The sequence below is a fragment of the Pristiophorus japonicus genome, chromosome 2 (assembly GCF_044704955.1).
Source record: "Pristiophorus japonicus isolate sPriJap1 chromosome 2, sPriJap1.hap1, whole genome shotgun sequence".
NCBI lineage: Eukaryota > Metazoa > Chordata > Chondrichthyes > Pristiophoridae > Pristiophorus > Pristiophorus japonicus.
Window position 1 is genome coordinate 246,185,229 of NC_091978.1, and position 25,523 is coordinate 246,210,751.

Genomic DNA, 25,523 nt, shown 5'->3' on the forward strand with positions numbered 1-25,523 from the left:
CCCGCCGACCAGACCCGACACCCGCTCCCCCCCCCCCCGACGACCCGAGACCCGAGACCCGCTCCCCCCCGCCCCGACACCCGACACCCGCTCCCCCCCCGCCCTGACACCCGACACCCGCTCCCCCCCCCCCGCACCGACCCGAGACCCGACACCCGCTCCCCCCCCCCACTGACCCGACCCACGCTCCTGTTCCCCGACCCGACGCCCCCCCTCTCTCTCTCCCTCCCTCTCTCTCTCTCCCTCCCTCCCTCCTCTCTCCCTCTCTCTCTCTCTCTCCCTCCCCTCTCTCTCCCCCCTCCCCTCTCTCTCTCTCCCTTCCTCCCCTCTCTCTCTCTCCCTCCCTCTCCTCTCTCTCTCCCTCCCTCCCCTCTCTCTCTCCCTCTCTCTCTCCCCCTCGCTCCCTCCCCTCTCTCTCTCCCCTCTCTCTCTCCCTCCCTCCTCTCTCTCTCTCTCTCCCTTCCTCCCCTCTCTCTATCTCCCTCCCTCTCCTCTCTCTCTCCCTCCCTCCCCTCTCTCTCTCCCTCTCCTCTCTCTCTCCCCCTCGCTCCCTCCCCTCTCTCTCTCCCTCCCTCCTCTCTCCCTCCCTCCTCTCTCTCTCTCTCTCCCTCCCCTCTCTCTCTCCCCCCCTCCCCTCTCTCTCTCTCCCTCCCCTCTCTCCCTCCCCTCTCTCTCTCCCTCCCCTCTCTCTCTCTCCCTCCCCTCTCTCTCTCTCTCCCTCCCTATACTCTCTCTCTCCATCTCCCTCCCCCCACTCTCCCTCCCTCCCTCCCCTCTCTCTCTCCCCCCTCCCCCCCTCCCTCTCTCTCTCTCTCTCCCCCTCCCGCTCAGCGGCACGAACGGCTGCAGAATTCTCCCTGGCTGAAGCACTTTCACACAGGTAGGAAGATGGTTTATTTAATCTTTTCGTGGCTTATAAATGTTTATTCAGGTTGGATTTATTTGTATAATATTTGTAGAAGTATAAATAAGGATTTATTGTCGAATTTAATGAGTTCCCTTCCCCTCCCCTCCCCCCCACCTCGTTCTGGACGCCTAATTTGTAACCTGCGCCTGATTTTTTAATGTGTAGAACAGGTTTTTTCAGTTCTACAAAAATCTTCACTGGCTCCATTCTACTTTAGTTTGGAGTACATTTTCACTGTGGAAACTTTCAAATCAGGCGTAGTGGCCGGACACGCCCCCTTTTGAAGAAAAAATTCTGTTCTAAACTAGAACTGTTCTACCTGACTAGAACTGCAGAAAAAAAAATGTGGAGAATTGCGATTTCTAAAATAGTCCGTTCTCCACCAGTTGTTCCTAAAAATCAGGCGCGAATCATGTGGAAACTTGTGCCCCATAAGAGGTCCTGGCTTGTCCAGGTTTTGATCTGCCGGGCAGTGACGAGTGATTGCTCACTCTCAAATGCTTCCATAACCACAGCTAGATCTGCGGGCTGCGCCATTTCCACCCCCGTGGTGGGCAATGGCAGCCTACTGAGAGCATCGGCGCAGTTTTCTGTGCCTGGCCTGTGGCAGATGGCGTCGTTGTATGCGGACAACATGAGCGCCAATCTCTGGATCCGGGCCGATGCATTGGTATTTAGCCCTTTACTCTTGGAGAACAGGGATATAAGTGGCTTATGGTCAGTTTCCAATTCGAATTTTAGCCCAAACAGGTTTTGATGCACGTTAACGCTTCTTTCTCAATCATGCTGTAAGCTCTCTCAGTCTTAGACAGACTCCTGGATACATAAGCAACCAGTTGCAGTTTCCCGGAATCATTAGCTTGTTGCAATACACACCGGACGGCATATGACGCGCATCACATGCTAGTATCAAACGCTTACATGGATCATACAACACAAGCAATTTGTTTGAGTAGAATAATTTTCTCGCTTTTACAAAGGCATTTTCTTGGCTTTCGCCCCAAACCCATTTGTCTCCTTTTCGTAGTAAGACATGCAATGGTTCTAACAATGCGCTGAGACCTGGTAAGAAGTTACCAAAGTCGTTCAGGAGTCCCAGAAATGACCGCAGCTCCGTCACGTTCTGTGGCCTCGATGCATTCTCGATTACCTCCGTCTTCTTGTTGGTGGGCCTGATGCCATCCGCCGCAATCCTCCTTCCCAGGAACTCCACTTCAGGCACCAGGAAAACGCACTTTGAGCGTTTTAACCTGAGCCCCACACGGTTAAGTCGACTAAGAACCTCCTCCAGGTTCTGCAGGTGCTCGACTGTGTTCCGACTTGTGACCAAGATGTCGTCCTGAAAGACCACGGTGTGCAGGACCGATTTCAGAAAGCTTTCCATGTTTCTCTGGAATATCGCCGCCGCCGATCGGATTCCAAACAGGCATCTGTTATAAACAAAAAGATCTTTGTGCCTGTTGATGCAGCTGAAGGCCTTCGATGAATCCTCCAGTTCCTGCGTCATGTAGGCTGAAGTCAGAACCAGCTTCGTGAACATCTTTCCTCCCGTCAGCGTTGCAAAGAGGTCACCAATCTTTGGTAGTGCGTATTGGTCCTGCAGGGAGAAACGATTGATAGTTACTTTGTAATGGCCACAGATTTTGACGTTGCCGTCTCCCTTGAAGAATGGGACGATAGGACTGGTCCACTCGTTGAACTCGATCGGGGAAATGATGCCCTCTCTTTGCAGCCGGTCTAGCTCGATCTCTACCCTTTCTCTCATCATGTACGGTACTGCTCTCGCCTTGTGATGGATGGGTCACGCCCCCGGAATTAGGTGGATCTGCACTTTTTCTCCTTGGAATTTCCCGATGCCTGGTTCGAACAGTGAAGGAAATTTGTTTAAGACCTTGGCACACGAAGTGTCGTCAGCGGACGATAGCACTCGGACGTCGTCGCAGTTCCAGCATATCTTTCCCAGCCAGCTGCTGTCGAGCAGCGTGAGACCATCGCCCGGTACCATCCAGAGTGGTAGCTTGTGCACCGCTCCATCATAGGAGACCTTTGCGGTAGCACTGCCGATTACAAGAATCAGTTCTTTAGTGTAAGTTCTTGGTTTCGTGCGAACTGGAATTAAGACTGGCCTTGAGGCTTTGTTGCACCACAACCTTTCGAAAGTCTTTTTGCCCATGATGGACCGGCTCGCGCCCGTGTCCAACTCCATTGACACCTGGAGTCCATTTAGTTCAACATTCAGCATTATCGGGGGACAATTCGTGATGAATGTGTGCAACCCATGTACCTCCGCCTCCTCTATCTGAGGCTCTGATTCATCGTGATCCTCCGTGGATCTGTCCTCCTCTGCAACATGGTGGTTTGCAGGTTTAACAGGCTTTGCAGCTCGCCTGCACACTTGTTGGAAGTGTCCCATTTTTCCACAGCCCTTGCAAACATACACTTTGAATCGGCATGAATGGAAATGATGATCACCCCCGCAGCGTCAACAAGGTGTTAATTGCCTTGCATTCATCACCCTTAATGGTGGACTCTGACACATCTGCGGACATATAGCTGCAGGTATGTGTGACCTGCCCTGTATATTACATTCAAAAACAACATCACTTTGTTCACAGTACTTATAGCAGCAATTGTGTACTGAGAGATTTGCTTCGTATTGTCACTGGTGGCAATGAATGCCTGAGCTATCGCTATGGCATTACTCAAGGTTGGGGTCTCTACAGTCAAAAGTTTGTGAAGTATGGTTTTGTGTCCAATGCCAAATACGAAAAAGTCTCTAAGCATGTGCTCCAAATGTCCTTCAAATTCACAATGTCCTGCAAGGCGTCTTAGCTCGGCGACATAACTCGCCACTTCCTAGCCTTCAGATCTTTTATAGGTGTAGAACCGGTACCTCGCCATCAGAACACTTTCCTTCAGGTTCAAATGCTCTCGGACCTGTGTGCACAAATCATCGTACGATTTCTCCGTGGGTTTCGATGGAGTGAGCAGATTCTTCATGAGGCCATACGTTGGTGCCCCACAGACGGTGAGGAGGATCGCCCTTCATTTGGCAGCACTTCCCCATCTAGCTCATTGGTCGAGTTGCTCCACAAAATCTTCCCAATCATCTCCCTCCGAGAATTTCTCCAGGATGCCCACTGTTCTCTGAATCTTTGGGTTCGCTATCTGTATCTCGTCGCCAGTTGTCGTGTATGGAGAAAGAGTCAGACTGAACACTGTGAGCTCAAAGTAAAGTGTGACCTTAGTCTTTTATTGCAGGTCTCCAGAGTTCCTCTCCAACCTGTGATGCCTCCTTAAATACCTGTGCTCCCAAGGGATTATGGGATCCCTTGGGGCTCCAGGGGATGAGCCCTCTGGTGGCTGTACAGAGTAAATACAAGTATACATATATAACACTACCAACCTTACCTCTTCCTGTGTCCACCCCTGAAATAAACTCTCTACCGACTCTCTTACAACTGCAATTATGAATTCCCAACTGTGCAGCCTTTGGCCCTCCATTCACCATGACATTTCTGCAGCCACCGATCTGCTCAACCACACCCTCACCACCACCTTTGATGCAGTATCCCTATTAAAAAATTATGCTCTCTCACCCTGGCCGTTCTCCCTGGTACAGCCCTCATCGTCCCTCCCTTAAGTCCAAGGGATGCAGCCATGAACGAATATGGCGGACAACTGATTTAGCCATTCAACGCCACATCTGGCTGGACCACATAAAGCATTATTGGGCCTTACTTTCGTCTGCCATAATTGCTCACTATTCCAGAATCGGTCTTCCTCATCCTTCTTGACTTGTCTGCAGCATTTGATATGGTTGACCATTCTATCCTTCTCCAATGCCTTTCCACCATTGTCCTGCTGGGTGGGACTGCACTCGCCTGGTTCCATTCTTATCTATCAAATCATAGCCAGAGATGGCAATGGCTCTCCTCCCACTCCCGCATTGTTAGCTCTGGTGTCCACCAAGGATCTTTCCTTGGCCCCCCTCCTATTTCACATTTACATGTTGCCCCTTGGCGACATCATCTGAAAACACATCATCAGTTTCCATATGTATGCTGATGACACCCAACTCTACCTCACAGCCTCTTCTCTCGACCCCTCCATGGTCTCTAAATTGTCAGACTGCTTGTCCCTCATCCAGTTCTGGATGAGCAGAAATTTTCTCTAATTAAATATTGGGAAGATCGAAGCCATTATTTTTGGTCCCCACTATAAACTGCGTTCTTAGCCACTGACTCCATCCCTCTCCACAACTTCTGTCTGAGGCTGAACAACACTGTTCACAACCTTGGTGTCATATTTGACCCTGAAATGTGCTTTTGCCACATATCTGCAGCATAAATAAGACGATCTATTTCCACCTACGAAACATCGCCCGTCTCCACCCTTGCCTCAGCTCATCCGCTGCTGAAGCCCTCATCCATGCCTTTGTTATTTCTAGATTTGACTATTCCAATACACTCCTGGCTGGCCTCCCACATTCTACCCTACGTAAACTTGAGGTGATCCAAAACTCGGCTGCCGTGTCCTAATTCACCTCAAGTCTCACTCACCCATCACCCCTGTGCTCGTCGACCTACATTGGCTTCCGGTTAAGCAATGCCTCGATTTCAAAATTCTCATCTTCAGTTTCAAATCCCTCCATGGCTTCACCGCTCACTATCTCTGTAATCTCCTTCAGCCCCACAACGCCCGAGATATCTGTGCTCCTCTAATTCTGCCCTCTTGAACATCCCTGATTATAATCGCTCAACCATTGTTGGTCGTGCCTTCTATTTCCTCGGCCCGAAGCTCTGGAATTCCCTGCCGAATCCTCTCCGGCTCTCTAACTCTTTCCTCCTTTAAGACGCTCCTTAAAATCTATCTCTTTGACCAAGCTTTTGGTCACCTGCTGTAATTTCTGCTTATGTGGCTCGGTGTCAAATGTTTTGTCTCATAACGCTCCTATGAAGCGACTTGGGACGTTTCATTACATTAAAGGTGCTATATAAGTACAATTGTTGTTGTTCAAGGGTTAAATTACGAGGAAAGATTACACAAATTAGGGTTGTATTCGCTAGAATTTAAAACTTAAGATCTGATCAAAGTTTTCAAGCTATTAAGGGGAACAGATAGGGTAGATAGAGGGAAACTATTTCCGATCATTGGGGAGTCTAGGACTCGGGGGCATAATCTAAAAATTAGAGCCAGACCTTTCAGGAGTGAAATTAGGAAACACTTCTACACACAAATGGTGGGAGGAATAACAAACTCTTTTCTGCAAATGGCAATTGATGCTCGATCAATTGTTAATTTTAAATCTGAGATTGATAGCTTTTTGTTAAACAAAGATATTAAGGGATATGGAGTGAGGTTGCAGATTAGCAATGATCTAATTGAATGACGGAACAGACTCGAGTTGCTGAATGGCCTACTCCTGCAAAATATGTTCCTATAAAGCTGCTGGAGTTGCAGAAATTTGCCCAGAACCCGTCAAACTGCAGAAACATGTGAGCTGCAAGTTGCTGCTGATGATCCCTTTAATTACCACTGAGGGAGCCTCCTTCCTGCTTGTCAATGCTTGCTCAGCTCATCACACTTAAGGCATGCCATTAAGTGGAGCGGCAAAATTAAAACTCGCAGATCAGACGTCAAGTGAGCGTTGCACACTCACTGACATCATGATCTGCATAATCTCCATAATTTTGCCGACACATAACATCGGCAGCGCTGTCGGTCATCCAAAAATTCCGGTGTTAACTGTCGGGCATCCAAAAATTCCAGTGGTAACTGGTGGCTCTAAATCTCTGAATTTCTAGGCCCAAGATTATGTATATTTGGGTTCAGCCTAAGTGGACAGCCAAGGAGGAGGATGGAAGTAGGGGCTATGGTGCAGAATTTCTTTTTGCAGGAGCCAGACTAAAGCTTTAGTCCTGCAAGTTTTAAGTTGGAGGAATTTCTTTGTCACTGTGTCATTGGAAAGTTGTGGTCATTCTATCTTGGGTTACAGCATTTTCTCTCTCTCTCTCGCTCACTGATACTTAGCATACTGCTATTATAGTCCTATAGTCTCACTCTGGCATCTGAATTTGTAGAGCTGTGTTCTCTTTCTTTCTAGCGCCAGTTCCTCATGCATTAATATCTGTCTCATTCTTTCCTTTGCATTAGGAGGAAGAAATCCCCTGCCTTATCGTCACCTGTTATCGCCGCATAGGGGATTTAAGTATAGGAGCAGGGAGGTCTTAATGCAGTTGTACAGGGCCTTGGTGAGGCCTCACTTGGAATATTGTGTTCAGTTTTGGTCTCCTAATCTGAGGAAGGACATTCTTGCTATTGAGGGAGTGCAGTGAAGGTTCACCAGACTGATTCCCGGGATGGCTGGACTGACATATGAGGAGAGACTGGATCGACTGGGCCTGTATTCACTGGAGTTTAGAAGGATGAGAGAGGATCTCATGGAAACATATAAAATACTGACGGGACAGGTTAGATGCAGGAAGAATGTTCCCGATGTTGGGGAAGTCCAGAACCAGGGGACACAGTCTAACGATAAGGGGTAAGCCATTTAGGACCGAGATGAGGAGAAACTCCTTCACTCAGTGAGTTGTTAACCTGTGGAATTCCCTACCACAGAGAGTTATTGATGACAGTTCATTGGGTATATTCAAGAGGGAGTTAGATATGGCCCTTACGGCTAAAGGGATCAAGGGATATGGAGAGAAAGCAGGAAAGGGGTACTGAGGTGATGATCAGCCATGATCTTATTAAATGGTGGTGTAGGCTCGAAGGGCCGAATGGCCTACTCCTGCACCTATTTTCTATGTTTCTATGTTTCTATAAAGTGAAGAAGGTGTCAGCTGCTGCTCTTCTGCCAGCTGATGATGGGTCCCGCGGCGTCCTCCATTTTCGAAGTCCATGTAGCACAGCTGGTAAGTAGCATCGCTCTGAAAATAATAATGGCGCTGTGGTGACATCAGTCGCCATGCAATGCCGACATCACTTCACCACTGCAAACTTCAACCCTAGCAGGGCTGGATCCTAAGCATGCCAGGTAAACCCAGCGTGCAAGCAGACTACCAGAGGCACTGTCAGCACCTCTTAAAGGGACACACACATCTTTCAGGTAGGTTTAAATTTAAGCTTTTGGACTGGGTTTGTTGATTTTATTGAAGTAGTGTGACTTGGTGCAATACATTTTATAAGTTTTTTAAGTGTGTAGGAGTTCTGCTGGATGCCTGCAAGGCCTCGAATAGTAAAGGAAGGCCTTTGTGAAGACAGAAAATGCTGCAAATACTCAGCAGGTCAGACGACATTTGTGGAGAGAGAAACAGAGTTCATGTCTCAGATTGAGATGCTGCCTGACCTGCGGAGTATTTCCAGATTTACAGCATCCACTTGCAAAGGGAAGAGGAAGTCACAGAAGAGGAAGAAACCCGAAGAGGAGGAAGTACAAGAGGAGGGAATAAAAGGAAGATACAACACAGACAGCCCCTTTCTGGCTGTGATATTCTGGAGGAATAATTGCTGATCCACTTGTGTTAGTGTTGAAACACTTTTCCCATTTTTTGAGGTTCGGAAAGGGATTTCAGCTTTACATGATGAAATCTCCTATTTGGAACTTCCCTTCAATGGTATTTTTTTTTTGAAAGGCAATAAGAGCTGAAAACTGCTTTCTTTCAATGCATTTTAATTTTTATTAGTTCTGAATGCATTGCCCATTTAATTCATAACCCTTTTGTTGTGTATGTAATAACTCATTAGACTGAATATTGTAAACTAACACAGGTACAAACCTGGCTCTGCTTTATTATGGCCCAGTGATTACATTACATGCTGGCTTGCCTTTTATACCTCAGCCGCACAGACGTGTGAACAGCCCAATGATCTCCGACAGTGGCGCCGCCTGATGGCTAGTAACCCCAAGCATACATACATGACAATATCCCCCTTTAAGATATTAGTAACAGTCCTTTTACAAATTGAGATGGTCCGGGGCTTTACGCTCCCAAGTTGATCATCCCAGTTCAACTCCAGCCTTGGGTGAGCATTCTGAGTCTGGTATTACTGGGGGCTGTGTAGCCGATCTGATGTGAGTGGCAATGACCATGTCAGGGATTGAAAGTCCAGATTCATTGATGACAGCAGATAGGTTGGTTGGTCACTGATTGTGTCTTCCTCAGACTGTTCTGGTTTATCCGTGTGCTGCAGCTTTAACTGATCAACATGTTTCCTGCATGTTTGCCCATTTTTGAGCTTGACGATAAACACTCTGTTATCCTCCTTGGTCGTAACAGTACTGGCAATCCACTTGGGACCTTGACCATAATTTAGTACATACATTGGATCATTAACAGGAATGTCGCGTAACACAGCAGCGCGATCATGATACCACTGCTGACTTTGACGTCTGTATTCAACTTGATCGTTCAAGTCAGGGTGGACAAGAGAGATCTTAGTTTTAAGACCTCGCTTCATCAATAGTTCAGCAGGGGAGACCCCGGTAAGCGTGTGGGGTCTTGACCTGTAACTAAGCAATATGCATGACAAGCGAGTCTGCAGTGAACCTTGAGTTACACATTTCATACTCTGCTTGATGGTTTGGACAGCACACTCTGCTTGACTATTAGATGTGGGTTTGAATGGTGCTGACCTCACATGTTTGATACCATTGAGTTTCATGAACTCTTGAAACTCCATACTGGTGAAGCAAGATCCGGTGTCGCTTACAATGATGTCGGGCAGACGATGAGTGGCAAACATGATACGAAGGCTCTCAATGGTAGCTGTGGATGTACTGGATGACATGATTATATACTCTATCCACTTGGAATAAGCATCTACCACAACTAAAAACATCTTTCCCACGAAGGGATCTGCAAAGTCGATGTGGATCCTGGACCATGGTTTAGATGGCCACAACCACAGACTCAGCGGTGATTCCACTGGTGCTTTACTAAGCTGCATGTAAGTATTGCACTGATGCACACATGATTCCAGATCAGAGTCAATTCCAGGCCATCATACATGAGACCTGGCAATGACTTTCATCATGACAATAGCGGCATGAGTGCTATGTAGATCATGTTCAAATTTCTCTCTGCCTTTCTTAGGCATAACAACACAATTACCCCACAGTAAACAATCTGGCTGAATGGATAGTTTGTCTTTGTGACGGTTGTAAGGTTTGGTCTTATCACCCATTTGCTTGGGTATGGCAGACCAATCACCACTAAGAACACAACGTTTCACAATCGATAATATCAGGTCCTGGCTGATCTAGGTCTTAACTTGTTGAACCGTGACAGGGGTTCCTTCACTTTCAAAAGCATCCATAACTAACAGTAGGTCTGCAGATTGTGGACAACGGCAAATATCTCAGTGCATCGGTACAATTCTTGGTGCCAGGTCTATGGCAAATGACATAATTATAGGCAGATAATATCAGCGCCCACCTCTGGGTGCAGGACGATGCATTGGTATTGACATCTTTGTTTTCCGAAAACAATGAAATGAGTGGCTTGTGATCTGTTTCTAGTTCAAACCGAAGACCAAACAGGGTACTGATGCATCTTTTTAACCCCATACACATAAGCTAATGCTTCTTTTTCTACCATGCTGTAGACTCTTTCCGCCTTTGACAAACTTTTAGAAGCATACGCAACAGGTTGTAGTTTACCCGACTCATTAGCTTGTTGGAGCACGCAACCAACTCCATATGACAAAGCATCACAGGCCAATACTAGATGCTTATATGGATCATAATGTACCAGCAGCTTGTTAGAGCAAAGCAGATTAGTAGCTTTCTCAAAAGCTCTATCTTGAGACGAACCCCAAACCCAGTTGTCGCTTTTTCTTAGCAGCATGTGCAGTGGCTCTAATGAAGTGCTCAATCTAGGTAGGAAATTACCAAGTAGTTGAGTAGACCAAGGAACGAATGCAGCTCCATCACATTCTAAGGCTTGGGTGCATTTTTGATGGTCTTGGTTTTCGGGTCCTTAGGACTGATGCCGTCAGCAGCAGTTTTCCTCCCCAGCAATTCAACTTCCGGTGCCATGATGACGCAATTCAAATGTTTCAGTCTGAGGGATGTCATCTTGGAACACAACGGTTCTAGGGATGGACTTCAGTCGACTCTCCATGTTCCTCTGAAATATGGCTGCAGCCGAGCGAATTCCGAAAGAACACCTGTTGTAGATAAACAGTCCTTTATGAGTGTTGATGCACGTAAATTTCTTCGACGTTTTGACCAGCTCCAGTGTCATGTAGGCCAATGTCAGATCCAGTTTAATGAACAAGTTCCCCCCAGTTAGCATTGCAAACAGGTCATCAGCCTTCGGTAATAGGTATTGATCCTGTTTCGAAACTCGGTTGATCAAAACCTTGTAGTCTCCACAAATCCTGACAGTGTCATCACTCTTCAACACAGAACAATGGGGCTGGCCCATTCGTTAAATTTGACCGGTGATATGATCCCTTCACGCTGGAGTCTGTCCAGTTCGATTTCGACCTTCTCCCTCATCATGTATGGAACCGCCCAAGCTTTATGATGGACGGGTCTTGCATCCGAGTCCATGTGAATCTGCACCTTGGCTCCCGTGAAATTGTCGATGCCTGGTTCAAGCAGCGAGGGGAACTTGCTCAGCACTTGAGCACATGGAGTACCATCCTCTGACGACAACACTTTGATATCGTTCCAATTCCATTTGATTTTTTCTAGCCAATTCTTGTTGAATAGCATTGGACCATTGCCTTGAACAATCCAAAATGGTAAATCATGAACCGCACCATCATACGACACTTTGACTACTGCACTGCCAATCACGGTTATGAGTTCTTTGGTGTAAGTACGCAACTTAGCATTGACTTGTCTCAGCTTAGACCTCACAGCCTTAGTATCCCATAGCTTGTCTCATGTCCTCTGGCTCATTATTGATTGACTCACACCCGTGTCCAATTCCATTGGTACCGGCACACCGTTCAGTTTCGCATTAATCATTATAGGTTGGCTCTTTGTTAGGAATGAATAACCATGTCCATACATTTCTTCCTCTGGTATCTTGGATTGCATATCCGGATCCGTGCTATACTGGTCATCATCCTCCACGTGGTGTGTCGCAGAACACTTGTTCAGTTGTGGACACCTGCGCTGGAGATGCTCCAGTCTCGAACAGCCTTTACAAATGTACTGTTTAAACCGACACTGATGAGTCCGATGGTTGCCCCCACATCGCCAACACGGTGAAATCGGATTAATTCCCGTTGTCGGACTTTGAGCAGCCACAGGTTTCGCATACGCAGTCGAGTAGGCCCTGCCATATGCAGCTCTGCCAAACGACGATACAATCTTGTTTACAGTACTTGCCGAGTTCTGATTTTTCTATGATATCTGCTTTAAGTTTTTGTCTGACGTCATGCATGCCTGGGCAATCGTGATGATCTTGCTCAAATCCAGCGTCTCCGACGCCAGTAGCTTACGCAGGATCACCTCATGGTTGATGCCGAATACAAAGAAGTCCCGCAGCATTTCTCCCAATGCTTTTTCGAACTTACACGGTCCATCTAGACGTCTTAGGTCGGCAACGAATTCCGACACATCCTGGCCCTCAGAACAAACGTGCGTGTAGAATCGATATCGTGAGATGATGATGCCTTCTTCTGGTTTGAGATAGTCATGTACCAGAGCACACAATTCCTCATAGTCCTTGTCCATTGGACTTGCAGGCAAGAGAAGATTCTTTATGAGTCCATAGATTTTCGGTCCGTAAAACGTGAGGAAGACCGTCCTGCGCCTAACTGCGTCAGTGGGTTACTCCTTTTTGTTGGCCACAAAGTACTGGTCCAGGCGAGCTACAAATTCTGCCCAGTCCTCTCCCTCCACGAATCTCTCCAGAATTCCAATTGTGCTCATTTTTGCACTTGAAGGTTCTTAAGTTACCTCGTCGCCAAATGTTGTGTATGTAATAACTCGATAGATTGAATATTGTAAACTAACACAGGTACAAACCTGACTCTGCTTTATTAGGGCCCAAAGTGATTCCATTACATGATGGCTTGCCTTTTATACCTGGGGCATACACACGTGCGTACAGCCCAATGACCTCCGATAGTGACACCACCTGGTGGCTAGTAACCCCAAGCATACATGCGTGATACCTTTTAATTGCCCACAATTCATTGCAAACTCCACAGTCTCGCTCCCAAGGCTGTAAGCAGCTCCAACGGCACTTCAGTTCAGGAACTTCAGGTAGGATGCTTCCAATAACGCCACCAGGAGGGTGTTACATGGTAAGTTAGCACTGTGCTAAAAATCTCCAGCCCCCAGTGCGGCCATTTTCAATGGCCATAAAACCGAGGCTGCAGAGACATCGGCAGGTTTCTGTCGATGTCCAATTTCTAGGCCTGGATCTTTTCCCATGTTTGCTGAATTGCTGTACCAACAATACAGGCCTTGATAATCAGGCTCGATTAAGAAAACAGAAATAAAAAACTAAAAAAGAGAAATAAAACACTAGGGTGGTGAAATTCTAATAAGCTGAAAAATGGGCCCAGGGAGTGTCAAGCACGATCTGTTTGCACCTGTTCAAAGTGGTGCAGGTAGCTGATAGTGAAGACTAGAACTAGGGGCATAATCTTAGAATAAGGGGCCGCCCATTTAACACTGAGATGAGGAGGAATTTCTTTTCTCAGAGGGTTGTAAATCTATGGAATTCGCTGCCTCAGAGAGCTGTGAAAGCCAGGTCATTATAAATTTAAGACAGAGATAGACAGTTTCTTAACCGATAAGGGATGAAGGGGTAATGGGGAGTGGGCAGGAAAGTGGACCTGAGTCCATGATCAGATCAGCCATGATCGTATTAAATGGCGGAGCAGGCTCGAGGGGCTGTATGGCCTACTCCTGCTCCTATTTCTTATGTTTGTATGTTCTTATAATGATTGGAGAGCTGATTTCAGCGCTAACCGTGCTGCTGGTTGGCTTAGCGCTCAAGGGGGGGGCCACTATTGGGTGCAGTCTACTGGCCAAAAATGTTTTGTCTAGGCTCTCTGCACTACTTAAAGGGAAGGTGCTTTATTGCAAAAGCACCTCTGAAGCCATGGCTCAACAGGGAAGAGAGAGTGTACAGAGGTTGTCAGATGCAGCACTGGAGGACTTGGTCCTGGGGGAGCACAGACACAGGTCCTCTACCCGCAAGGGGACAGGAGGCCTTGAAGACAGCACTCCAGAAAGCAATGGAAGGAGATAGTACAAGCTGGCAGTGCCATGTGTTTTGCCCCCAGGACCTAGATCCAGTACCGCAAGAAGTTTAATGACCTCACATGAGTAGTCAAGGTGAGTGAATGCATCTTCACCAACTGTACCACTAGCCTCACATAAGAACATAGGAATTAGCAGAAATAGGCCATGCAGCCCTTCAAGACTGCTCTGCCATTAATATGACCATGGCTGATCTTCGACCACAACTCCACTTGCCCGCCCGACCCTCATATCCCTTGATTCCCCGAGAGTCCAAAAATCTATCTATCTCAGCCTTGACTATAATCAACGACTCAGCATCCATAGTCCTTTGGAGTAACAAATTCCAAAGATTCACAACCCTCTGAGTGAAGAAATTCCTCCTTATCTCTCTGACATGGATGACCCCTTATCCTGAGACCTGCCCCCTAGTTCTAGACTCTCCAGCCAGTGGAAACACCTCTCAGCATCTACCCTGTCAATCCCCCTCAGAATTGTTTCAATGAGATCAACTCTCATTCTTCTCAATTCCAGAGAATATTGGCCCAATCCACTTAATCTCTCCTCATAGGACAACTCTCTCATCCCAGGGATCAATCCAATGAACCTTTGTTGCACCACCTCTAAGACAAGCATGTCCTTCCTCAGATAAGGAGACCAAAGCTGTGCACAATACTCCAAGTGTGGTCTCACCAAAGCCTCCTTACTCCTGGACTCCAACCCCCTTGCAACAAAAGCCAACATGCCAACTTGCTGTACCTGCATGCTAACTGTACTTACTGTACAAGGACACTTAAATCTCTCCAAACACCAACATTTAACAGTTTTGCATCATTTAAAAAATATTTTGTTTTTCTATTCTTCCTCCCAAAGTAAATAACCTCACATTTACCCACATTATGCTCCATTTGCCACAGTGTTGCCCACTCACTTAATCTGTCTATATTCCTTTGTGTCCTCATAGCTTACTTTTCCACCTAACTTTGTATATTCAGCATATTTGGATACATTGCACTCGGTCCCTTCCTGTAAGTCATTATTATAGATTGTAAATAGCTGAGGCCCAAGCACTGATCCTTGCGGCACCCCACTACTTACAGCCTGTCAATCGTAAAATGAAGCATTTACCTTTACTCTCTGTTTTCTGTCCGTTAACCAATCCTCTATCCATGCCAATATATTACCTCCAACCCCATGACCCCATGAGCCCTTATCTTGCGTAGTAACCTTTTATGTGGCCCCTTATTGAATGCCTTTTGGAAATCCAAATATACCACATCCACTGGTTCCTCTTTATTTGCCCTACTAGTTACATCCTCAAAAAACTCTAATAAATTTGTTGAACATGATTTTCTTTTCATAAAACCACTCTGGTTGACTCTGCCTAACCAAATAATGATTTTCTAAATGCCCTGTTACCACTTCCTTGATAATGGATTTCAGCATTTTCCCAACAACTGATGTCAGACTAACTCACTGTAGTTCCCTGTTTTCTCTCTCCCTTGAATAGCGGGGTTACATTTTCTACTTTCGAATCTGCTGGGACCGTTCTAGAATCTAGGGATTATATAGATCACAACCACTGCATCCACTATCTCTGCAGCCACCTCTTTTTAGAACCCTAGGATGTAGACCATCAGGTCCAGGGGATTTGTTGGCTTTTAGGCCTATTAGTTTCTCAATTATTTTTTCTCCAATGATATTAATTCTCACACACTGCTCAATGTACTACATCCCCATCTACTAACAATTTCTAGAAATCACAACTCATAACTCACAATCATAGCCTTACCTCACCCTCAACACACTTATCACTGCTTTGAGACTCACACTCACATCTCTCACCTTGCACACACTGCCAGCTATTCAACAATGATAGGCACATCACAAAAACATTGTACCACGTTCATTGGCACACTTCCCTTTCTTTTGCAGGCCAAGTGGTATGCAACAGATGTGAGCAGCAGCAGACTGGTGGAGAAGAAGCCCAACTTCAGAACCTCACTGAGCTGGAGGAGACAGTGCTGGCGATCATTAGAGGTACAGTCACTGAGGCCATGGTGAGCGGTGAGGTTGAAAACATTGCTGATGATGGTATATTCAGACCTAATTCTTCTTCTCACACCCCACATCCCCCATCCCACAATCGCTTCTCACTTACAAGCAGCTGATGGTGTGCGCATGCACATCTTGCTTCCCCCCCTTCACCAAAACCCGACCTATGCGCCTTTCTCCTTTCAGATACCCAAGAATTGCAACCGGCCCAGCTTGTCCCCAACATTGTGGAGGAGGACAATGAAGGAGAAGAGGCACTATCACGTGATCTGACACTCCCAGGCACCAGCTCAGAAAATGGCACTGCGCATAATTAAGATGGTAGTATAGAGGCTGAAGCTGGGTAAGGGGGGAAGGAGAGCTCGGGAGCCAGCTCCCCGGAGGATAGAGTTTGCACACGAGTTCTAATATACAGGACTTAGATGATGAATTTGATGCGGCAGCCTTCAGAAGTACCTCTTCGAACAAGCTTTTCATCACCTATGATAATTTCTACTTATGCGGCTCGGTGTCAAATTTTTATCGCATAATACTCCTCTGGAGCACCTTGGAATTTTCCCTACGCTATATAAATACTAGTTGTTGTTGTTGAATGGTGATGGGTATGCACACAGAAAAGCTTGATGCAATTGCAAGCCTGCCAGAGAACCTCTTGTCAGTGTCAAGGAACATAAAAATATCGAAATATAGAAACATAGAAAATAGGTGCAGGAGTAGGCCATTTGGTCCTTCGAGCCTGCACCACCATTCAATAAGATCATGGCTGAACATTCCCTCAGTACCACTTTCCCGCTTTCTCTCCATACCCCTTGATTCCTTTAGCCGTAAGCCATATCTAAATCCTTCTTGAATATATCCAATGAACTGGCATCAACAACTCTCTGTGACAGGGAATTCCACAGGTTAACAACTCTCTGAGTGAAGAAGTTTCTCCTCATCTCAGTCCTAAATGGCCTACCCCTTATCCTTAGACTATGTCCTCTGGTTCTGGACTTCCCCAACATCGGGAACATTCCTTCCGCATCTAACCTGTCCAGTCCAGTCAGAATCTTATATGTTTCTACGAGATCCCCTCTCATCCTTCTAAACTCCAGTGTATAAAGGCCCAGTTGATCCAGTCTCTCCTCATATGTCAGTCCAGCCATCTCTGGAATCAGTCTGGTGAACCTTCGCTGCACTCCCTCAATAGCAAGAATGTCCTTCCTCAGATTAGGAGACCAAAACTGAACACAATATTCCAGGTGAGGCCTCACCAAGGCCCTGTACAACTGCTGTAAGACCTCCCTGCTCCTATACTCAAATCCCCGAGCTATGAAGGCCAACATACCATTTACCTTCTTCACCATATGCTGTACCTGCATGCCAACTTTCAATGACTGATGAACCATGACACCCGTGTCTCGTTGCACCTCCCCTTTTCCTAATCTGCCACCATTCAGATAATATTCTGCCTTTGTGTTTTTGCCACCAAAGTGGATAACCTCATATTTATCCACATTATACTGCATCTGCCATGCATTTGCCCACTCACCTAACCTGTCCAAGTTACCCTGCAGCCTCTTAACATCCTCCTCACAGCTCACACCGTCACCCAGTTTAGTGTCATCTGCAAACTTGGAGATATTATACCCAATTCCTTCATCTAAATCATTAATGTATATTTTAAAGAGCTGGGGTCCCAGCACTGAGCCCTGTGGCACTCCACTAGTCACTGTCTGCCATTCTGAAAAGGACCCGTTTATCCTGACTCTCTGCTTCCTATCTGCCAACCAGTTCTCTATCCACGTCAATACATTACCCCCAATGCCATGTGCTTTGATTTGGCACATCAATCTCTTGTGTGGGACTTTGTCAAAAGCCTTTTGAAAGTCCAAATACACCACATCCACTGGTTCTCCCTTGTCCACTCTGCGAGTTACATCCTCAAAAAATTCCAGAAGATTCGTCAAGCATGATTTCCCTTTCACATATCCGTGCTGACTTGGACCGATCCTGTCACTGCTTTCCAAATGCGCTGCTATTTCATCCTTAATGATTGATTACAACATTTTCCCCACTACTGATGTCAGGCTAACCAGTCTATAATTACCCGCTTTCTCTCTCCCTTCCTTTTTAAAAAATGGTGTTACATTAGCTACCCTCCAGTCCATAGGAACTGATCCAGAGTCGATAGACTGTTGGAAAATGATCACCAATGCATCCACTATTTCTAGGGCCACTTCCTTAAGTACTTTGGGATGCAGACTATCAGGCCCCGGGGATTTATCGGCCTTCAATCCCATCAATTTCCCCAACACAATTTCCCGCCTAATAAGGATATCCTTCAGTTCCTCCTTCTCACTAGACCGTCGGTCCTCTAGTACTTCCGAAAGGTTATTTGTGTCATCCTTCGTGAAGATAGAACCAAAGTATTTGTTCAATTGGTCTGCCATTTCTTTGCTCCCCATTATAAATTCACCTGAATCAGACTGCAAGGGATCTATATTTGTCTTCACTAATCTTTTTCTCTTCACGTATCTATAGAAGCTTTTGCAGTCAGTTTTTATGTTCCCGGCAAGCTTCCTCTCGTACTCTATTTTCCCCCTCTTAATTACACCCTTTGCCCTCCTCTGCTGAATTCTAAATTTCTCCCAGTCCTCAGGTTTTCTGCTTTTTCTGGCCAATTTACATGCCTCTTCCTTGGATTTAACACTACCCTTAATTTCCCTTGTTAGCCACGGTTGAGCCATCTTCCCCGTTTTATTTTTACTCCAGACAGGGATGTACAATTGTTGAAGTTCATCCATGTGATCTTTAAACGTTTGCCATTGACTATCCATTGTCAACCCTTTAAGTATCATTTGCCAGTCTATTCTAGCCAATTCACACCTCATACCGTCGAAGTTACCTTTCCTTATGTTCAGGACCCTCGTTTCTGAATTAACTATGTCACTCTCCATCTTAATAAAGAATTCTACCATATTATGGTCACTCTTCCACGCACAACAAGATTGCTAATTAGTTCCTTCTCATTACACATTACCCAGTCTAGGATGGCCAGTTCTCTAGTTGGTTCCTCGACATATTGGTCAAGAAAACCATCCCTAATACACTCCAGGAAATCCTCCTCCACTGCATTGCTACCGGTTTGGTTAGCCCAATCAATATGTAGAGCATGGAGGAGTTCGGCTCCAACATGACATGGGACTTTGCATGAAGCTTGGAGCTGATGTTTTCCAGGATGGAAATCATGGGTCACTCCATTAGAGAGCTGTGGAAGCTGGGACATTGAATAAATTTAAGACAGAAATAGACAGTTTCTTAAATGATAAAGGGATAAGGCGTTATGGGGAGCGGGCAGGGAAATGGAGCTGAGTCCATGATCAGATCAGCCATGATCTTATTGAATGGCGGAGCAGGCTCAAGGGGCCGTATGGCCTACTCCTGTTCCTATTTCTTATGTTCTTATTGCAGGTGGTGCAGTCTGCAGCCGGGCCTTCCAGACCCAGAGTTGCTTGACATCATCCTGCAAGGCCATCTGAAGTCTCCCCCGTAACTATGGAAGATTATCAGCAGAAAGAGCATTTTTAGGTGTTCACGCTGGGGAGGTGTTGTGGGGGGGGAGTTTCCATCGATCACTCATCAAAGTTATGGTGGGAGGTCGGGAGTCACATTTTCAAAAAAGAACTTTGATGGGGATGGAGAAGTATTTTCATTTTTTATTCAATCAACAATTCTTCTTAAAGAGGAGATTCCATTTTAAATTTTGAATTACAGCAGGGCATTCAGCAGAAGCAAAAATTGGTTTTAGGTTTGCCTGTTTCTCGAGCGCGAAACAAGGGCAAAAAGTTCCAATGATGTAGGGTGCTATACCTTGTCCGCAGGGCATCTGAAATATATTTGATGCCATATTGGCTTGGGAGATATTCCGGCATCCCTGACAGTCACCTTATAAAAGTGTTAGTCCCTTTACATATGCTAATGAGGGGCCTAATGTATGTTTAAGGATCCCGCTTCGAAATTCATCAGAGAATGAGCAGAGTATGTGCCAGACATGTTCTGCTCAATTTTCCGTGTTCTTCTATGGCATCATCATCATAGGCAGTCCCTCGGAATCGAGGAAGACTTGCTTCCACTCTAAAAATGAGTTCTTAGGTGGTTGTACAGTCCAATACGGGAACCACAATCTCTGTCACAGGTGGGACAATTAGTCATTGAAGGAAAGGGGTGGGAGGGACTGGTTTGCAGCACGCTCTTTCCGCTGCCTGCGCTTGATTTCTGCATGCTCTCGGCGATGAGACTTGAGGTGCTCAGCGCTCTCCCAGATGCACTTCCTCCACTTAGGGCAGTCTTCTATGGCCTAATCAGCAGCTGTCAAACAAACGGTAAGTTTTTCATTTTTAACTTACCTTAATGAGGAGCCAGGAGGAGCATTCCTGCTCCTCTGGTTCCACAGCAATGCTGCAGGCTGCTGCCTGTCGCACTCAACTCCTCACCCCCTCCCCACCCCCCAGGACCTAACTAAGAGCTGCTGCGAGTGTCGCAGTTGGCCCAAATTAGCCTGCAGCAAATTAGTGAACTGCATGTGGATGCCCGATTAGCACTGACAGCTCACCAGAATTATTTAGGTGAGGCCCAATTTTGGACAAGCCTCAGACCTCCGGCTCTTGGCGACTCTCCCAGCACACTGACCATTTTACGCCCTAAAACAGGCCTAAACAAATATCTCCCCCACCAAACATTGTGACTAGAATGAAGAGGTACAAATTATTTTTCCAGCAGGGATCAAAGGTTCTACTTAAACTTATTAAATAGTTGTGTAGTGGTAAATTCACTGCGAATGAATTCTTGAGATTTAATGACTGGATTATGATGATGGCAGATTTGTCAAAAATGTCAACAAATTCTGAGAAATAATGGTTAAGCTGCCAGCCTTTTAAGGAGCGGAAAAAGGCTCCGCCCCTTACAAGGCCACAAAAATCCTGGCACAAGGCTAAGAGACAGATTTATCAGATACCAGCCTAAATTAACTTTGTACCTCAACTGGTACAATACTAAAATGGTGTGAGAATACTTCTTTGAGCTTCTTTCACTCTCTACCTAACTTCAATTTGGGTAACTTGTTCAAATTCGACCATAAAGTATACATTTTTTGCAAACAGTATAGAATAACTGGGCTGTTAATAACTGGAACAACTTTTTAATGCAAATATTTCTAAAACATCCAGAATAAATTCTCACAGCCGAATCAATTGTTGAATAATCTCATCATGATTGCTTATACGGCCAAGGTTTTGATGAGAAAGTATTTAGCAAAACTATTTTCTGGTTTGGAGATTGAAAGGTAGTATGCGTCACTTTCATCACAGTGATGTGTGTAAAAGAAACAATGATGTATCTTAATATGACTGTGTTTACAAACAAATGAAATTGCCGCACTAAATACGTTCTAATGAGTTTGGTGATTGTGATGTCTACTTTCTTTTACTTTCTCCCAGTTTTGTAAACTGATACAGTGAACGTTGTTTTGAAGGGTACTAAACCCTCTAGTACACTTATGGAGCTCTTGTTATATAATAATATAGTCCAAGCTTCTGGATTAATTGGTCTCTCACCCTACAGGTTTTCATGTTGCAACTGCACAAAAGATTCGCTAGGTGTCACACTTCTAGAACTTTTGTTTTTTCCACTTTCTCAATTGTGTAGTTTGGTAATTATCTCCCAACTTTTTTGATTACTAGTTAGCCCATTTAACCAGATTTCTTTAAAAAAAAGAAGGTAATGATGTCCTATGCATCACACTGCTATGAAATACTAAAACAGTTCATGATTAAATATAAGATAATATTTGTAGGCTTCAAAATTAAAATAAAAAACGTGTCAATGTTTCTTCCTGAATTTTAACAGCAGTTCAAACATTGTTAATAAAGATAGAAATACTAGAATTTCAGGTTCCTTATTAACAAATTATAAAGCACAAAGAATTTCATTATATTTTATCAAATACAAAAACAACAGAGTTAAACACATACAGCAGCACAAATCATTGTGCTGGATTAAAATCAAGTACATTTCTATCCTTATATTTGTATCTTTCAAATAATGAACTTTCGCACAGTGCAGCAACTCATACATTTTACATCACTGGAACTGTTCATGCACAGCAAAACCAAGCCAGTTTGCAAAAAATATTAAAAATATGATACTGTAAAATATTATTTACCAATAAATAATGCAGTAAATCTTAAATCCAATCCGGTAGACCCAGCAGTTTAATGTATTATTTCACCTTTTTGACCATCTGTGATGCATTATGTTATAGGGTAGAATGAGTTTTGCATCTTATTCTCCTGTCACTTTCGAACACAAACTTTGCTATTCAGCAAAAGTTTAAATATAGACGAATGAACATAAATACTACTCCCGCCCTCTTGAATGCTGGCATTTTCCCCTACAGTTGAACAATGTGCTGTCAATTAATGTTCGATAATGTATTGCATGCTATTTAACTGGTGTGATTTAATCAAAAGCAGATCCCCACAGTTGCCCAGTGTAAGATTCAATATTCATTCACCTACAGCAAAAAATAAAAGAACCGCCCACAGGCTAGAATCTCTTCTTTAATAAGACGTAACAGGAAGCCTCTTTTAAGATTATAGCAGATAATACTATTTTTATCTTACAGTCAACTTTTAGTAGTAATCTACTTTCATTGTTTCATTGTAAGAGAATTCTTTCTGGTGTGAAATGAGACAATTTTATCAGGGTCCGACTATTAAGACTTTTATGATTAGTTGCCTTAACGGGTGAATTCTGAAATTTAGGATTTGGTGTTCACTACAGGATTCAGGATCAGATTGTCACTGAATTCCGAAGAATGGCTCACAGTTACACTTTAAAAACCTTTGCAAAAAATTCCAAAGGAATAATATGTAATTGTTTTTCATTCTGTGAATCTCACAGATTTTAAGAAAAGTATATACTAAATGTACACAGTCTCAAAATTATTAACCAATTCCAGCAACTATATTGAAAATGTTCCAGGATGTTACATTTGACTTTGCTGAACATTGTATGCATCTCAATTAAATCATTCTGCTTACCTTTGAGACCTGTAAAGGTTGCTTGTGCTCTTTGCCACCTTGCAGTCTGAAACCCCAGGGCGCTCCACCATCGATTGCAACACAGACATAATCCCCAATGCCCATGGAGGTGAATCTTTATAGAGCTTCCTCTCTGTAGAGCTGATGAACTGCTAAAATGGAGTGTGGGTCAGACTGAAACTGCTTTCTAGGTTGGAGATACAGCTCAGTGTGTCTGAGGAGAGGCAGTCACTCAACACAGTTACCAACCACTTACAGCACCACAGAACAACATACGTCAGAAGCAGCAGCTCAGCCCCATCCAAAGTTATCCAGAAAGCTGTGCACACACTAGACACACTGCAGCAAACCAGTGACCATCTCAAGATAAACAAGAGGAGGAAATGTAAGGGGAAAAAAACAGACAGCAGTTACTATTTCCAAACTGAGAGCAGTTACTATTCCCAAACAGAGGGCAGCCCTGCCCATCCAGAAATAAACTCCTCCCACATCATAAAAAACACACAAAGCAGTTCAGTTGAAACCCACTGGGAAAATATCCAGAAAGTAAGTTAACAAACAGAAAGTTGGGTAATTCAGAGATCTTAACAATCAGCATAGCAGAATATCTGAAAAATGCATAGTGGAGAAAAAGAGCTGAGTGCTTCTTCGCACTGTCTTGTAATCTGTAGCAATTTGAAAACATGGCCAACTACAAGAAATACATTGAGAGGTATTGGTTAAGACTGTTGTTTGGTAGAAGAATCCCTCCCAACAACAACTTACATGGAAAGACTGGGAAGTTAATTCTAGGTGAGTTTTGACCTCTTATGAAAGTCAAATCAAGCTCCCCTGATGGGTAAATGTCATTGTGCAGTGTGCTATTGAGTTCTGGTACAAATCAGTAAGATCCCAAGCTTAATCCCTGATTTTTGCTGTGCTAGCTGATTTTAGCAGCAACAGGGGCGTTACAACTGATCTTAGACTCTTTAGGCTAGACAGGGAAAAAATTAACCATGGGGCTGGATTTTCAGTTTTAGGGTTTTTGGGCAAAAATGCAAGTGATACGTGAAAATGACCGTTTTCGCTGCGTTCCCGATTTAAGGCCCAGCTTTTGGCCTTTGAGGCATCACAAAGGGAGGTGGTGCACTATTTTTGTGGCGCAAAAACACGATCCTCGCCAACTTTAGTGCGGGGCGAGGAGCACTGCGAGAGAGATCTTGGGAGGGGAAAAGACATTTAAACAACATTAGCAAGATCCTTAGCTAACAAATCGCTGCAAAAAAATAAAAAAATAAAACTTTAACTTACCTTTTTTTGCAGGTTTTCCAACTTACTGCTGCCAGCAGGGCAGCATCGCTAGGTTTTACCTGTCGGTGTTCGGGCACGGCACATGGGTTGAGAGAGTGCCGAAACTTGGACAGTAACGCAATCCGAGTCGTTACACATCCGGCGCAGCTCTCCCCGGCAGTGCTTCCAAGCGCCGTCGCAAACAAGGAGCCAAGAATCGCGACCGGGTTTTCGCCACGGAGGGTCAAAACGCAGCGAAAACCCGGTCGCACACCACCCGAAAGTTTAGCCCATGGTGTCTGATGATGATCACTATCCATTGATTCCTGCTTAAAAACAGGTATGTTGGACATCGGGTGAGGACATCAGCCCAGATGCGATGCCCTCACAGTAAAATAGCCTGCTAACTTTCTCTGTCTAGGCTCACATATGAAGAATGGCCACTTGGGTGAGGTACCTGACGGCAGCTGGCACCTATGAAAATGTATGCTTGTACAGGCAGCACCTTCAAGTGAGGAGGAGGGGAGAAAAGGGAGAAGGACAAATCAATTGAAGAGCTCTGTGATGCTAGAAAGACATTTGCAGAAGAATCCTAGAGTTCTGTGGCTTGTCAGCAAAATACTGACATATTAACCCTCATTCTTACAATAAATACTCAAAATCAGTACAAAGCATCTATTGCATGAACAACCTGGAGCAATATTTTGACTTAGAAAAGATGAAAACAACCACAAGCAACTATTTCCAAGCCTGCATTCTGCAAGCCAGTGCAAAATGGATAAGTGACATTATCTGTCACACATTGTTTTACTCTTTCCAGGTACAATCATTTGCCAAGCTGACTCATTCCCTAACTACAAAAATGGACGAAACAATCAAATTAATACTAAACATGGACAGCAAACATGCAGTGATTGAATTCCAGGTATGGAAAATAGTTCAGAGTGTGTCTTTGCTGGAGGACTGGAAAGTTATTTGTAAATGTTGGGAA

The 25,523-nt window shown here is 44.9% G+C and overlaps 1 protein-coding gene across 2 annotated transcripts in view; it reads right to left on the reverse strand.

Moving 5' to 3' along the window:
- Positions 1-23,445, reverse strand: part of LOC139245222 (synaptopodin-2-like) — a 230,938-nt gene extending 207,493 nt beyond the window's left edge. The window contains exon 1 of one of the 2 annotated variants that reach the window (XM_070871136.1): positions 23,264-23,445. In XM_070871136.1, coding sequence (XP_070727237.1) covers positions 23,264-23,368 — 105 coding nt within the window. In that variant the 5' untranslated portion in view covers positions 23,369-23,445. The remainder of the gene's footprint in view (positions 1-23,263) is intronic. The other variant, XM_070871138.1, reaches the window with a different exon arrangement.
- Positions 23,446-25,523: the final 2,078 nt, after the last annotated feature.